Source organism: Bos taurus, chromosome 10 (genome assembly GCF_002263795.3).
Source record: "Bos taurus isolate L1 Dominette 01449 registration number 42190680 breed Hereford chromosome 10, ARS-UCD2.0, whole genome shotgun sequence".
Classification (NCBI taxonomy): Eukaryota; Metazoa; Chordata; class Mammalia; order Artiodactyla; family Bovidae; genus Bos; species Bos taurus.
Window position 1 is genome coordinate 32,354,693 of NC_037337.1, and position 16,945 is coordinate 32,371,637.

Sequence of the window (16,945 nt, forward strand, 5' to 3'; positions counted from 1 at the left end):
TAACTGATCATAGCAACCATAAAGCACTCTACCAGGAATTAGATCCTCTTCTTCATTTTAAATGTGGTAATTTTTCAAGGTTCTATACAGATTGTATTATTGTACACATCTATTTTAAATTAAGAGTTTGCATGGCATATTTTTTTAGGTTAAAAAAATTAAGCGATATTGGATTACATAATTTTTGATCCAAAATGAACAAGACTTAGCCAAGGGAAGTCAAATGATCTTATGTCAAATTGGGAAAGGATGTTGAAAACAGTCCTGTAAGAAATCTGTTTTAAGTCTTAGTATTCAGTATTTTTATTAATGACCTGAAGATTTGAGTTGAATGTGTTGTAAATGGTTGATAATTTTAAGAGGGGGTATACCATAAATATTCTCCAGTAAGAGTTGAACACACCTGATAAATTAGGAAAGTGGCCTCAGATTACTAAATTAAATTTTGATATGTAAAAGCAACAAGTTTTTTTTTTTTTTGTATAAGAACAACTGAAATATTCAGTGTATGGAGAAGAGTGAATTAGATAGAAATTACCTTTTAAAATCTAATGAAAAATCTGGTGTATAATGCCTTCAGAACCAATTGGAATGAATGTCCTGTGTTGCATCGTGGGGTACTTTGTAGACTATGAAGTTCCAGTAATATTATAAAGTATCTGATCATATTGAGCACTCAGTGGCCAGTCACGTGTGGCCAAGTGTGTTGTTTGAAGCCAGCAACTGAGCAGTCATATTTTCAAGACCACTCGGTGTAACTTTCTTGGCACCATCTGCTTAAGGGTAGTCAAGCCCTTGGCACCGCTTCTTTGCTTAATCTAGTTTTTTTCTGCTTCCTTCCTAAAGACTGGAAGACCCAAACAGGGAGGAAGAGCAAAGGGCCCACCCTTGGCTTAAACTTAGTCCCAGGTGCTTGACTCCCTTGATTCTAGGAACTGAAGGCGCTAGACTTCGTTGGCCACCGTTGACAAAAGCAGTGCAGAGGCACAGCAGGGAGTCACTGCGCTTTGCTAACAGGTTCAGAAAGGGGATTTAAAATGGAACAGGCTCATCTGTTCCTCTGCACTCTAGGATCTAACAGTAATTCTTTTATTGAAGCATACCAAAGATGATCCTTAACTCGTATTTAGCTCTCTTTATGTAACCTCAGTCCTGTTTTGAAGCATTTCCTCATTAGTATTCAGAGAAATTGTTATTCTCTGCATTTTAAGCATTTTAATGTTGTACTGAATTAATATATGTTTATTTATGGTTAAAACCTGAAAACCCAAAGCCTCTTATGGAGTATCATTGTGGGTTTGTTCTTTTACCTTGTAAATACTCCCTTCACAATGAATAATCAGATCTAGATTACTGTACCAGGTAAATTTAGATAAATCATCAAAAACATAGGTATGGAAATAGACTACTAATCTCATTTTATATTTTCTTGTTTTCTTGTGTACGCCTTGAATTTTGTTGCAGAGACATTGCAGGCATGTTTGTTTTACTTTGATTTTTTTTAAAATAATTGAAAGTAAAATCAATCAGTCCCTCTGTGTCTCTTTCTTTCTCCCTTTCTCTTTCCTTCCCTCCTTCCCTCAAATCTGGACTACTTTCAAAAGACAAGGATTCTTATCATTTATATATTACCCCTTCTTAAGAATTATGACCTTCTGAAATTTTTTATCTTATTTTAAATTTTCCACCTATTGTGCTCTATATGTCATTTTATAAAATACGTATTTTATCTGACATCTCTAAAACTGAGAGTTCAGATAGAAGAGAAAAATAAAAATAAATTGCTTTTATCATAACCCTAATAATTTTCTTAAATTTTCTTTATTCATAACCACGTACTGAACAGTTGCCCTGGCACAGGATTTGTTGTTCAGTTGCTAAGTCGTGTCTGACTTTGTGACCCCAAGGACTGCAGCATGCCAGGCTTCCCTGTCCTTCACCATCTCCAGGAGCTTGCTTAAATTCATGTCCACTGAGTCAGTGATGCTATCCAACCATCTTATCCTCTGCTGCCCCTTTCTCCTTTTGCCTTCAGTCTTTCCCAGCATCAAGGTCTTTTTCAATAAGTCAGCTCTTATAATCAGGTACACAGGATTTAACCAGGCACTATATTGGAAAGGAAAAATGAAGTCTCCTTTTCGTTGAAGGTTTAGGTGTACTTATGGATTTATCCTATCTTGTACATTTATCCATTTCCTATTTCTCAAAATTACATTGTACTAAGAAGAGTCAACTTTGAATAAATGACTTTAGGTCCTCCAACTAGAAAATGTATTTTATTCGTGTATTTATTCCAACAATCAGTTACCGAATCATGTACTATTTTAAGCCCCAGATATAAGTCAAATGAAGGCCCTGCTTTTGTAGCTGTGGTCAAGTTACAAACAAATTGCAAGCAAATGAATACAGGTAATTTCTAGCAGTTTCCTCAGAGATCTCATAATTCTTTTATTCATTGTTCAGTCATTCTTTTCAGTTACCTTTTGCCAAGTGTGTTCTCTGCATGCCAGGAAAGTGAAGTGAAAAACCATGAAAGTGTTAGTCGTGTCTGACTCTTTGTGACCCTAAGGACTGTAGCCCACCAGGCTCCTCTGTCCATGGAATTCTCCAGGCAAGAATACTGGAATGGGTAACCATTCCCTTCTCCAGGGTATCTTCCCAACCCAGGAATCAAACCCAGGTTTCCTGCATTGCAGGTGGATTCTTTACCAGCTGAGCCATGAGGGAAGCCCAAGAATACTGGAGAGGGTAGCCTATCCCTTCTCCACGGGATCTTCCCAAACCAGGATTTGAATTCAGGTCTCCTGCATTGCAGGCAGATTCTTTACTGTCTGAACCACCAGGCATGCCAGGAAAAATATCCTAAATAGTTTGAAGATGATGATAAGCACGCCTCCCCTCCAGCCCACGCACACTATTGCCTTGTCCGTCCCATTAAAATGCACTTTCATCTAGGGCATCTCACTTGATTGTCTTGGTAGTGAAAATAAATGCATTCAAGGCTGTGGTCCTGCTTCTCCTGTGAACATTTTTAAAGAAGGTACAGACTGTGTTAAAAATCAATAGCCACCCTCAACATAGGAAGAACATGCTACTGGCTTGTAAGCAACTTTTCCTGAAGTAGCGATAGAATTTTACTTACTCGTCTTACTCATCTGCTCTCTCTTAGCAGCCTCTTCCTACTTCCATGTGCTTCTCAGGTGGCTCGCTGAACTCATTAGCCTGGCTGTATTACCACAAGCTAATCACTGTTTCTTTTGGTGCAGCAAACTGTTACCTTTTAGGTACTTGCTATGGGCATGTACCATTAGGAATAAAAAATAAATAAAACAAGTCAAACATGGGTCCTTCCATGAAATTTTCAAATAAGTACAAATCAGTTCTTTCCAAGTATAGTTAACTTAGAATAAACATTTATTGATGTACATTTGAAGTCTCAGAAGATGCAAAGAGCTTGCTGCCCGCTTTTAGGCTTGGAGACACAAGGAAATTGACCAGTTAGGCATTGTGACCATCCTTATCCCTTCTGCTAAGGGTTTGTTCCATTTCTAGTATCAGTGAAATAGAAAATGTATCTTGTCTGATGGAGATGTTTTAATTTGTATCTCTCAAGTAATTAATGATAGCATATTTTATTGTATAGCCTCTGTCTCTCTCTCCTTTGGGAGTGTGGGGTGAGAGGAGAGATTTGGACACAAGGCAAGGGAGAAAAGAAAAATAGTGACAGCCAGAAGACAACAAGAATGTTTGCAATGATAGGGAAAATATGAAAGAGTGTGTACCAAAGACTGAAGACAAACATTCATCCTCCATGGGTTGGCATCTCTCCACGTCGGAGGGACTTTCATTAGTGACTTCCATAGCCACTGTCCAGTGCAAATTCTTGTTAAGTTTGGCTTAATAAGGATGGTTCCAGAGATATTTTATTCTTTCCGGTGAATGTTGCCCTATTAGTAGCAGCTAACAATTACTTTGAGTGACACCTGAGAGACATTTGCTTCATCCTGCCTCACCCTGCCGTGTTTGGTCTTGCCTTAGGACAGACCAGCATATTTTACATAGGTGCTTTTTCTAGCATTCACGTACTGCTCTGTGGGACTCCAGGAGGGTGCAATCTGTATAAAGCCAAATAGGCTTACTGAAGGATATCCTTTGCTGTAAGAAATTAGGATCTGTGTTTCTGAGAGTTCGTCTACTCCTGCTGCTTTATTCCCTATTTAAAGCAGCAGTGCTCCGGGGAAGTGATTATGATGTGATATGGAATTATGACTTCAGGTGAAGAATAGGCAGTGGGAACAGATGAGATTCAGAATACTGAGACTGTGTGTACATGCAGATGTTAGCCATTGAGGGTAAGAGACTAGAAATAAAACAGAGGGTTACATAGGCTAAAGGGAACTAAGATGGTTGGATGTTTCCGAAAGTATCAGCTATTTAAATTCCTAACTAAAGGTTAAAATAAGATGCTGTTTTCCGGGTAACAGAAACATTATTTTGAGGGGCAGAATGTGGAGAATCTGGGGTCTGTCGGGAACATTATTTTGAGGGGCAGAATGTGGAGAATCTGGGGTCTGTTCTCCCCTTCCTAAAGAAATTGTCAAGGTGAGGGACCACCTTTTACTTACTAATCTTATTGACTTTGCTTGTGCATGCTTCTCCCTGGGACCAAGAGAAAAGAACCACAGACACGTTTGCTGCTGAAAGGTTCTTTAGAACTTTGAAGACAGGTTAGCCTGTCCACTTATGATGGTAGTCTTCCTGCTTGAAGCCCACAGCTCTTCCCTCAACCATTGCTCTGGTTAGATAACTCGCATCATCCAACATCTGCTTTCTTGGCCACTGCTGATAAATTAGAACCACCTGGGTTGTAAGTGACAGAGATCCAGTCAAACTAGATTATATGCACACACAAGAGGGAGAAATATTGGTTCAGAGATACCTGCAGCGTCCAAAGAAGTTTGCTTCTGAGGTGTCATCTAGAATTTAAAAGACAAAACGATGTCATCGGTATCTCCTCTTTTTTCCTTTTTGTGTTTCTTTTTTCCAATGTAGGCTTCATTCTCAGAAAACAAAGGTGATCCCTGGGAATTGCTAATTTGTTTGCTCTGTAGAGTTCGTAATCCCAGGGGGAAAGTGGTGCTTCTCATTTTGCCCCATAATCAATCTTAAAAATAGGCTCTGATCAGCTAGTCTGGCTCACGTGTCCACTCCTGGGGCCAGTGGTTGGGGGTTATGTCTTTCACCGCCCACCCGAATCAATTGTGAGAGTAGGTTGGCGATGCCAGGCAGGGCAGGAAACAGGACAAAAAATCAAATATCTCACCCCACAAAAAATTAGCTACAGGTTGCAACCTTATTCCCCGTAAACAAAAAGTATTGGAGGGTCACATCTGTTGTTGTTATTGTTAGATGGGTTCCTTGGTCCTGTGTGTTGTGTGTTTGTGTATCAGTGTGTAGAGATCTCTTGTATGCCCCCGAACTACTAATACGCCTCCCTCTACCGAGATTGGTTCAGGCACAACAGGTTCTCACATCAGTGACAACAGCTAAAAGAGCTGGGCCAAAGGCTGACATTCATCCATTGCACAGAATTTTGGAGTTACAAAGGACTCTGTGACCCTCCAGTCCCCCTGTTCTGTTTAGTGGAAACTTGCCTCAGACCTCGAATCACAGTTACCCCACCCCACCCCAGAACAGCTTGCCCTGAATTCTTTTTTACTCTACCATGCTGACTTCTGACTTGTCCCTTCTCTTGTGGTGTTAAACCAAAAGAATTTAGAGTGATACAGCTGAAGCTCCAATACTTTGGCCACCTGATTAGAAGAGCCAACTCATTGGGAAAGACCTTGATGCTGGGAAAGGTTGAGGGCAAGAGGAGAAGGGGACAACAGAGGTTGAGATGGTTGGATGGCATCACAGACTCAATGGACATAAATTTGAGTAAGCTCCATGAGACAGTGAAGAACAGGGAAGCCTGGCATGCTGCTGCAGTTCATGGGGTCGCAGAGTCGCACACGACTTCGCGACTGTAGAACAACGGCAACAGAGTAAGGTACAGAAGGAAGAGTTTTGCTTCTGTTGTCCATGTTCATGTTCTCTGTCTCCAGAACCACCAGTCAATGGGGACCAGCCTACCCTGCCTCACTTGGCATTGTTCTGACTTGTGACATCCACCCCCATTTGTTCCCTGTCTTTAGGGCACTTTAGTTTTCACTAGTATTGTCCCCTAAAGACATAAACAAAGGATAAGGTCAGAGCAGTCAGCTGTATTCCTTATTAGTGGCTTTGATAAGAGGCTTTGGGGGAAAAGATTGAAACTAATGGACGTAATTAAATTTTTAGGTCCTCTAAAGGTTTCATTCATCTCGGTCTCCCCATTAAATGCATATCTGTTCTATGTACCTTTGCACATGCTTTGCATAGCATAATAATATCTATTATCAAAACCCTGCTAAATTCTTTAATTAGGTAGAAAGCCTGTGAAACTTACTTCTAGAGAAGATAGAAATATGGGATGCGAAGGTCACAGCTCCAGTTATTGAATGAAACAGTATTTTGGGATTAAAAAAAAAACACACAGAAAAACAAAATACTAGAGTAGAAAAAATATACTGTAGTTTTCATTTGTATTGAAGTGTCTTTTTTGCCCTTCCCCAATTTAGTAAAAAATGTAACTGATGTTAAAAAGATTTTTTTTGTCATACAAGGTATTTTAACCTAGGATTTTAGAAACCTTTTGACAAATTCATAGATAAAAGGCCATGTCAGAATGTTATTTTTCTTTTCATTTTCAGATGTTATGAACTGGAATTTTGCATAATTTCTCTGTGAATAACTGTATTTCTTAAATTTAAAGCCTTTTAAGGAAACAAAAAAGGAAAACTTCAAACTTTTTCTTATAGCCCTCATGCCCTGCTATGATTCTTAAGTATATGTTAACCAGTTTCAGATGTGTTTTGTTCTCTGACTCAAAATCAGCCCTTTCTTTTAAAGAAAGAAATTGTGTAATTAGTACTTAATTGCTGTGGATATTTTGGGCATTTAGAGGAGAGGGTAATTAAAAGGCCAGAGAAATTAAACTTTCACAGTGATCTTTACATTTATGTGATTCCTTTTTTAAAATGTCCTCCAAAGGCAAGCCTGACAACTTAAAAATAAATGAAGAACTGGATTGTTTTGAAAAATTTAGCATCGGTTTTATCTGTAGATGCAGTTTCATTGGTTTTTTAGTTACATTGGAGAAAGGATCATCAAGATAGTAGAAGTCAAGCGTTGATTTTGTTCACTTCCTCTTCAGGCAGGTGTCAACTAAACAGTGTCCAAGACCCATCCCCGCTCTCGTGTTTTCAAATCTTCTAGGAGGAAAATGAGAATTTTTTTGCCGCTTCATAAGTACTACACATGATGACATTTAAATATTTTCCATAATTAAAAATTGTATATGGTCTGTTGGGACAAACCAGAGCTTGGCTGAGATGGTATCTGGCTATATGAAAGACCCATGTGGTTGGCCACCTGATGCAAAGAGCCAAGTCCTTGGAAAAGACCCTGATGCTGGGGAAGATTGAGGGCAGGAGGAGAAGGGGGACAACAGAGGATGAGATGGTTGGATGGCTGGATGTTTTCACCAACTCAGTGGACATGAGTTTGGGCAAACTCTGGGAGATAATGAAGGACAGGGAAGCCTGGCATGCTGCAGTCTATGGGATCGCAAAGTTGGACATAACTAAGTGACTGAACAATAACAAAAAGGTGTTGACAGTCACTTCTGCTGACCTCTTTCATTGTATCATGTGTAAGTTGGAATGTTAGAAGACTCTATAAGCTCAGAGTACTATGTTTCATGAGGTACCCTTTATCTAAAAATCCTACATTTTGTGGATCTAGAGGCTAATGAGTCTTCTTTTAAGTGAAACTATTCTTATATTAATTTTGATAATCAATACTTGGACTGTGACATTAACAAGCTTGTTCTTATTTAGTGGCCAAGTCGTGTCCCATTCTTTGCTACCCTGTGGATTGTAGCCTGCCAGGTCCCTCTGTCCATGGGATTTTCCAGGCAAGAATACCAGAATGGAATTCCATTTCCTTCTCCAGAGGATCTTCCTGACCCAGGGATCAAACCCCTGTCTCCTACATTGGCAGGCAGATTCTACCACTGAGACACCAGGGAAGCTTATTAACAAGCTTTGTATTTATGAGATATATTGGGCATTTTCAGTATATGCTAAGTCAGAAGAGCCCTACTTCATATTTGCTGCATTCACTGAGTAAGTTAGGTATACAGGATTTGGAGACTGATTTCATATTGATCCCCAACAATTTTAGGAGTTATTCTAAAAGTGCTATTCTGAAACTCTTCTCCTAGGCTTTTAAACCAATGTTATTCTTTCCTCTTTCTCAGCCCTCATCATTTTTTCTTGAAGAAAACATCAAGTTACTTAAACATCCAGCTTTCTACTTAGAAAGTTCAGAGACTCATAAGTAACCACTTGGCTCCAATATGTATAAAAAGCCCTGAGAACTCTGATGAAACTTAAGATTCTCAAGGAAAATAAAAATTGAAAAACTGATTATAGAAGAGATATAAAATCTAAACAGATCAGTAACCATCAAAAAAAAAAAAAAAAAAAGGTAGTAAAAGTAACCAAAGAGCTACACATTATAGTAGCACCAGGCCTGGATTGCTTATGGGGGGAATTCTGCCCAAACATTAAGGAATGGATAAATCCAATGTTATTTAAAATATTGCAGACCAAACAAAATAGGAAAACTTCCCACCTTGAGCTTTGGGTCACTTTTGCTGTCTTTTAAATCAGGAAAGAAAATTACTTAGTCAGTCTGGGTCAGCTTTGTGGAAGACATGGTACTCTTAAAAATGCACTTATATTTTATTCATTTACCCATTTGTGTATTAAATATGTGCCAACTGGCCTCCCTGGTGGCTCAGTGGTAAAGAATCTGCCTGTAATGCAGGAGATGCGTAGGAGACACTGGTTTGGAAGATCCCCTTGAAGAGGAAATGGCAACCCACTCCAGTATTCTTGCCTGGGAAAAACCATGGACAGAGGAGCCTAGCAGGCTAGAGTCCATGGGGTCGCAAAGAATTAAACCCAAGTGAGTGCAGACATACACACACAGGTGTTTGTTGGTGGTGAGAATAGGGCAGTGAATAGGGTTTTAAAAAATGAAAAGAAACATTTCCTGTTCTCAGAGCAGAGGCTTCAGGCTCTGGGTGTGGTGGGAGCTAGGCCTACGCACAGTAAGACGAGGGGATGAACAAGGAATGAGGCACAGGTAGTGTTTTGGGTGATGAGTGAGCCGTAGCCTCTAGATCTTACAGTTTGAACCCTGACCCACCAGATGGTCAACCAAATTTTAAATCCATACCCAGTGGTTGGGATAATGATCATGGTAAGGAATCTTTAACCGTCTGAGAACCAGGAAAGGAGCATAATGCAAAGGCCAGGAAATCTGGTCAGATAGATGGGGTTGACTTAAAAATCTCCCAGTACGGTGATCTTTGATAGAAACTTCCATCTCCTGGTGCTGAGACCAGGTGAGCAGGGACAGCTCTTCCTGAATGAATACCACCTCCTAGACTTGTCCTGTCATTTTCTCTGAATTTTGCCAAGGAAAGGAAAATCTAGGTTGAAAGGAATGATGTGAAGGTTGAAACAGAGGAGGTAAGACAGAGTTTAGAAAATAAAGAACAGAGACAATACCCAATGCATAACAACAAAGTATTTCAGATGTGTGGAATAACCTCTTTACTTAAAAAAGAAAAAATGTAATATTGCTGGGAGTAGCAGAGGTTTCTAGAAGCTGTCTTTTGACTACAGTTACAGTTGAATCACCTTTATGCTGAGAAGGAGGGATGTGGGGACGGTGTAGAGAGTAGGAGTACTGTGTTACAGTTTGAGGTTCTCCACAGAAAGATGGAGAGATTCTCTGATGTTTATGTTCAGTTTGAGGAGTTTAGGTGTTTTTTTTAATTTTTCACATTAAGTCATGAAATTTAAACTGTAGGTACTGTGTTAGTAATTTGGGTGTGGTGAACAGGAGTGTAACTGCCTTTTAAGAGATTTTAGTGTGTGCATTTGGATTGCTTGGTGACCTTTGAAATTTTGTTTTTAGCCACTGTCAGAAACATCATAATTTTTCCTTCTGAAGCAGATTTCGAACACCTGCAAAGGTTGATCAAACTAGGATATTTTTAATAAACTATTAATCTCTCTTCTTGAATGTCAGATCAGATCAGATCAGTCACTCAGTCGTGTCCGACTCCTTGTGACCCCATGAATTGCAGCACGCCAGGCCTCCCTGTCCATCACCAACTCCCAGAGTTCACTCAGACTCACGTCCATCGAGTCAGTGATGCCATCCAGCCATCTCATCCTCTGTCGTCCCCTTCTCCTCATGCCCCCAATCCCTCCCAGCATCAGAGTCTTTTCTAGTGAGTCAACTCTTCGCATGAGGTGGCCAAAGTACTGGAGTTTCAGCTTTAGCATCATTCGTTCCAAAGAAATCCCAGGGCTGATCTCCTTCAGAATGGACTGGTTGGATCTCCTTGCAGTCCAAGGGACTGTCAAGAGTCTTCTCCAACACCACAGTTCAAAAGCATCAATTCTTCGGCGCTCAGCCTTCTTCACAGTCCAACTCTCACATCCATACATGACCACAGGAAAAACCATAGCCTTGACTAGACAAACCTTTGTTGGCAAAGTAATGTCTCTGCTTTTGAATATGCTATCTAGGTTGGTCATAACTTTCCTTCCAAGGAGTAAGTGTCTTTTAATTTCATGGCTGCAGTCACCATCTGTAGTGATTTTGGAGCCCAGAAAAATAAAGTCTGACACTGTTTCCACTGTTTCCCCATCTATTTCCCATGAAGTGATGGGACCGGATTCCATGATCTTCGTTTTCTGAATGTTGAGCTTTAAGCCAACTTTTCACTCTCCACTTTCACTTTCATCAAGAGGCTTTTGAGTTCCTCTTCACTTTCTGCCATAAGGGTGGTATCACCTGCATATCTGAGGTTACTGATATTTCTCCCGGCAATCTTGATTCCAGCTTGTGTTTCTTCCAGTCCAGCGTTTCTCATGATGTACTCTGCATAGAAGTTAAATAAACAGGGTGACAATATACAGCCTTGACGAACTCCTTTTCCTATTTGGAACCAGTCTGTTGTTCCATGTCCAGTTCTAACTGTTGCTTCCTGACCTGCATACAAATTTCTCAAGAGGCAGATCAGGTGGTCTGGTATTCCCATCTCTTTCAGAAGCTGTGGTGAGGCAGGGTTGGAGTTAACCCTCCCAGGGCAGCGCGCCCGAGCGGGCTGAGAGAGTGAATTCCTAAGAAGCAAATAATGCATTGCTTATTACTTGTTCTCTAATTGTTCAGACTCAGAAGTGTGCAAGTTTGTTACAAAAGCCAAAAGAAGATGGCAACTCCTTATGTTCCAGTTCCTATGCCCCTAGGGAACTCTGCTTCCAATTTTGCAACCACCAGAAACCAAAGAAGTTCTTCTTTTGGGAGTATCTCAGCAAGCTCAAATTCTTCCAAAGGCCAGTTAGAAGACTCAAATATGGGTAATTTTAAACAGACCAGTGTATCTTTAATGTCAACCCAGCTTTTAAAGTCACTCAGTCATATCCGACTCTTTGCCACACCATGGACTTTACAGCCCGTGGAATTCTCCAGGCCAGAATGCTGGAGTGGGAAGCCTTTCCCTTCTCCCAGAGATCTTCCCAACCCAGGGATCAAACCCAGGTCTCCTGCATTGCAGGCGGATTGCTGAGCTTGGTAAAGAATCCACCTGCAATGCGGGAGACCCCAGTTTGATTTCTGGGTTGGGAAGATCCCAAACAGAAGGGATAGGCTACCTACTGTACCAGCATTCTGACCTAGAGAATTCCATGGACTGTATAGTCCATGGCGTCGCAAAGAGTCGGATACGACTGAGCGACTTTTACTTTCACAGCTTTTAAAACTGTTCATCAGCTACCTGAAGCATCAGCTCAAGGCACTTGGGCTGATTTAATAAATGCCTTTTGCATTAAACATTCTTGTAGCCAGAATGCATTGAGAGGATAGAAATTTTTTCAGTCTTGTTCATTTAAAGTCCAGTTTTCCACATTCTCTTGTTTTTAAAGTAAGATTACTTTATTTCCTTATCTCAACAGTTATGTTGGTATTTTTTTATCTTTCAAGCAGAGGAGATTGTTTTGAATTCTAGCATCAGTCCTTCAGAATTTCAGTAAAGGATACCAACTTTAACCAAATGTAATTAAATATCTAGTTTAAGTGTATCTTATCATTAAAAGGTTATTTATGTTTAAAATGCTGACCTTTCAGGATGTACACAAGAGTGTTCTAAAACAGAATTTCTGAACGTTGGCCATGAAACCACTGTCTTGGCCTGACAAATGAATTGGAAATAAGCTACCCAACACTGGGAATGGGTCATTAATTTTAATCAAAGGTGATGCAGGAAGGCGAATGGGATGCATGACAATGTCAACAGCCCAGTAGATGTTAAGAGACCACACAGCCTTCCTTGTTACTTGGTTGGGCCATTAGTTGAGGTTGGGTGAAGACAGAAAGCCATGTCTGGAATTGAATGACCAGGTCACTCCAAAATCTAACAGAGAACTGCTCATTCAGAATCACATTGTAATGCCATTAGAAGTCAAGGACAGCTTTTAGAAAATATTGGAGGATTTTTCTTTTTTTTTTAAACCAAGCATCTAGCTAGTTTTTTCCAACTTTGACAAGCTCTCTGTTTTCCTGCCTCCTTTCCTCCTGAATGGCTCATTGATATTTACAGAAGATCAAGAAATCGAACAGACTTAGAAAAAAAATCTCAAAGCCTGTTTGCTTTTTAGAATTACATATTGTTAGTTGTAGAACTCTGGTAAATGCCAGAAACAATAGCAGACCAAAGGTATTAAGCAGGGTAATTAATTCTCTGTGGGGATCTCATTGTCCCTTGTCTCTCTCTTATGTTCTTGTGTGTAGAAATAGTTTCACTAATTGAAACTAAACTTTCTTAATTGCTTTAATGAAAGCATTTGTTTTATAATTGTAAAAGCCAAAGTGCTTATGCCTTACTGTAAATTGTCAGTATGGGCTTGATAACATTAGCAATATTCATGATGGTGGAAACCTTTTCTTTTAATCAGTAAGTATATTTCATTATTTTGAGTATATTTTCAATTATAAGAAAGGTAGCATATGACAGCTTGAATTAATGATGTTTATAATAAAGATATAAAAATGCAGAAGGGACAAAGAGACATTTTTATATCTCTACTTCAGGTTTGTGAAGAAAGTTCATTTATTCTGACACAGCACTGCATACATAAGAATGATATGTGTGACTGCATCAGTAATTTTTACACATTTTTAAGAAAGAAAAGCAATTATATTGCTGTCTTGTTAATGGCATACTGTGATAAGTAATAGTATTTGTTCTTCCTGTAGATGAAGATCAGCTTCGTGCAAGAGGTTATGACAAAACGCCAGACTTTATTTTACAAGTACCAGTTGGTAAGTCCTTAGACTCTACTCTGCATTTGTTTATAAAGCGATGTGTTTTTTCCCATAGCTTTTAAAATTTTTGTTAATATTAACAAATGTTCCCAAAGAATCTGTATTAGCTTGATAATTTTGTATTCAAATGTGTGAAATAATTGCAAAAGATTTTTAATTGGCAGAAAATAATAGGTTCAGAAGAAACCTAAGCTTTAAAAACTTTTACCTATGTTTAAGAAATAAGCATGTCTTCAAAAGACATTTTGGTTACCATTTTCAAGTCATTTCTCTGTATATTCATTTTTAAAACAGAGTTCTGTGGAAAAGCCAGGATCACTTTGGTTTGCTTTTGTATTGTCAGTTTATACAGGCAATCTCAGAATAGGAGGGAGACTTTTGTAAATGACAAAAATAAAAGGGATGTGACTGTAGCATAAACATTCCTTGTCACAAACAGGTACGATGTGTTGTTTTATAATTACATCCCTACATGACGGTGAGGGTTAAGCCTCTCTTCATTAATGTGAAGCATGGAGAGACCCAGGCAGAGTCAGAATTTTCCATCTCCCCTTCCCTTTGCTCTGTATTCGTAATGCTTTGTTCCTTAGCTGTAGAAGGGCACATAATTCACTGGATTGAAAGCAAAGCCTCATTTGGTGATGAATGTAGCCACCATGCCTACCTGCATGACCAGTTCTGGAGCTACTGGAATAGGTAAGGCCCCATTATTTTTCTCTTAAGATAAACGATACTCTGCTGAAATTTCATTAGAAAAAAAATATTTTGTTTAGATGGTAAAAATGCTAGTAGCCTTTGTTTCTAGTAAATACGCAGACTTGATTAATGTATTCATTTCAGATAATTTCAACTTCTCTGCATTCATAATGTTACTTCACTTTTTAAAACAAAAAAATCTGTGCATGAGGTCAAAATTATTATATACCCCATTTTCCATTTTACAGTGATAATATTGGTGTCACTTAAAATATGAATAATAGAATGTGATATAATATTATTGACACTGACTTTCATCCTCTTGATGTGAAAGTTATGCCTTCTATCAGATCTTAAAAAAGTATTTTATCCTCAGCTCTCTGAGGAAAGTATCCAAACGATATGAAAGTCAAAACGAATTAACCTTCTAATGATAGAAAAGCATTTACCTACCAACTTAACCAACATTTCTAAAGGCATGGGAATCTCAGTGGTCAAGAAAAAGATGGTGTTGGAGGAAGGGGGAGGAAGCTATATTACTGAGTACCCCCTCATGTGTCTGGGCCTGCAGATTATCTCAGTTAATACTCACAAGAAAGTGTGATTTGGGGATAATGGGATTTTATTCACAAGATTATTTGGGATAATGGGATTTTATTCCCATTTTACAAATAAGGAAATAATATGCCTACAGCTAGTTATCATGCATTGTTTTGGTCACTTCTAAATCCATGCAATTTTTAGTACAGCTCTATTGATGTTTACAATACAACTGTTGAAACTTTGGCATTTGCTATTATTGGAGTCCTAAGCTTTCATACGGAGAAGGCAATGGCACCCCACCCCAGTACTCTTGCCTGAAAACTCCCATGGATGGAGGAGCCTGGTAGGCTGCAGTCCATGGGGTCGCTAAAAGTTGGACACGACTGAGCGACTTCACTTTCACTTTTCACCTTCATGCATTGGAGAAGGAAATGGCAACCCACTCCAGTGTTCTTGCCTGGAGAATCCCAGGGACAGGGGAGCCTGGTAGGCTGCCGTCTATGGGGTCACACAGAGTCGGACACGACTGAAGTGACTTAGCATAACATAGCATAAGCTTTCATTAGACCAGAAGGTGGGTCAAAGGGTAACCTTCCTAAATTAACTGTGTTCCTTGGTACTGAACAACTTTAAGAATACGACGGTAGGATGGCATTGGTTTGGGTCACTAAGGAAGGAGACAGTAACATCTATGGGCAGTAGTATTACCCTGGAAGAAAACAGTAACAGTCTCCAGAATTTGGCATTATATTGTTACCCAGCTTTACAAAAGGCCAGTGGGCCTCGCCTGTAGCAGATGTGCTAAACTAAGCCCACTTTTTGCCATGGTAACAATGATCATGACAAAATGCTGAACGTAATGGCTTTCTTGATTTTCTTGTGTAATTGTGCGTGGCATCCGAGCTTTACTTTACAGGGATGGAGGAGGAAAGTGCAAAATGTTTTAGAAATCAATGCTGCTTCAGCGTTTCCTGTCTTTTATTCAGCCATTATTCAAATTAGCAGTAATGTGGTAAATTGAATTTCAGATTTTTAGCAATTTTATGATGAGTTGGAAATAGTAAAGAAAGCATCATTTTTGATAGTGTAGGGAAAGCAATGACAAGAAAATCAAATTGTTTAAGTTTAGGTTGCTAAAGGAATTTTTTTTTTTTTAACTGCTAAACTGAATCATTTTGCATCAAGACTGTCTTCCCACTTTGGTACTGGTCAAGCCTTTTATGAGAAACAATTAGAATTTGAATCCAAAATAGTGAAGCTTACCTAAAAATTCCAAAGGCATGTCTTCATTCTAAAACAACTCAGCTGTTGTCTACTCTGTGCTCAGCCCTCACCATTTTAGAGGCTGATTAAAATAATCAAATCACCTGTATGATAAACTATGGATTATTCACATGGCTGGAGAGGGTTCAGAGCAGTGGATGATTTAATAGTTTGATTTGGACAAAATTTTGGATTATTTTGTTGCATGCTGCTTTTTAAATTTTAATGATGTTTTATTTATATGGTTACTACCTTTGCTACAATTACTACTGTTGGCTTGTGTTTCTTAAACACTTTCTTTGAATGTATGCGTTATGTGGTAAGGGGAAGCCAGATTATTCAAGAGGGAAATGCTCTACACAGAAGTCACTGGTTCACCACATGTCTGCAGAGAGGCCAAGAAAAGCAATTCAATGTGGAACATAGAGGCATTTACTTGTAAGTAAGACTTGTCAGTGATGGGGCGTTTTGACTGAAGAAAAACTTAGCCCATTGACCAAAGTTTGGGAATCCTACATTTTTTCATATTTTCACCTCAACACACCTCAACAGCAGTTGCTAAAATTCCTCAGAGTTGGAAGAAATTGTCTCTCCCATCTGTAGGTAACCTTTCAAGAGGGTATTGGTTGCAGTTTGGGCTAATGGCTTTATTTGTGTAATAAGCCTCTGCTGCTACTGCTGCTGCTGCTGCTGCTGTTGCTGCTGCTAAGTCGCTTCAGTTGTGACTCTGTGTGACCCCGTAGACGGCAGCCCACCAGGCTCTGCCGCCCCTGGGATTCTCCAGGCAAGAACACTGGAGTGGGTTGCCATTTCCTTCTCCAATGCATGAAGGTGAAAAGTGAAAGTGAAGTCGCTCAGTCGTGTCCAACTCTTAGCGACCCCATGGACT

General features: G+C 39.4%; 1 protein-coding gene across 7 annotated transcripts in view; it reads left to right on the forward strand.

Moving 5' to 3' along the window:
• CDIN1 (CDAN1 interacting nuclease 1) overlaps positions 1 to 16,945 on the forward strand; it is a 235,014-nt gene that overhangs the window by 110,652 nt on the left and 107,417 nt on the right. For 6 of the 7 annotated variants that reach the window (XM_005211500.5, XM_059890563.1, XM_010809117.4 and 3 more), the window contains 2 exon segments: positions 13,486 to 13,551; positions 14,145 to 14,250. In XM_005211500.5, coding sequence (XP_005211557.1) covers positions 13,486 to 13,551; positions 14,145 to 14,250 — 172 coding nt within the window. 7 annotated transcript variants of the gene reach the window in all.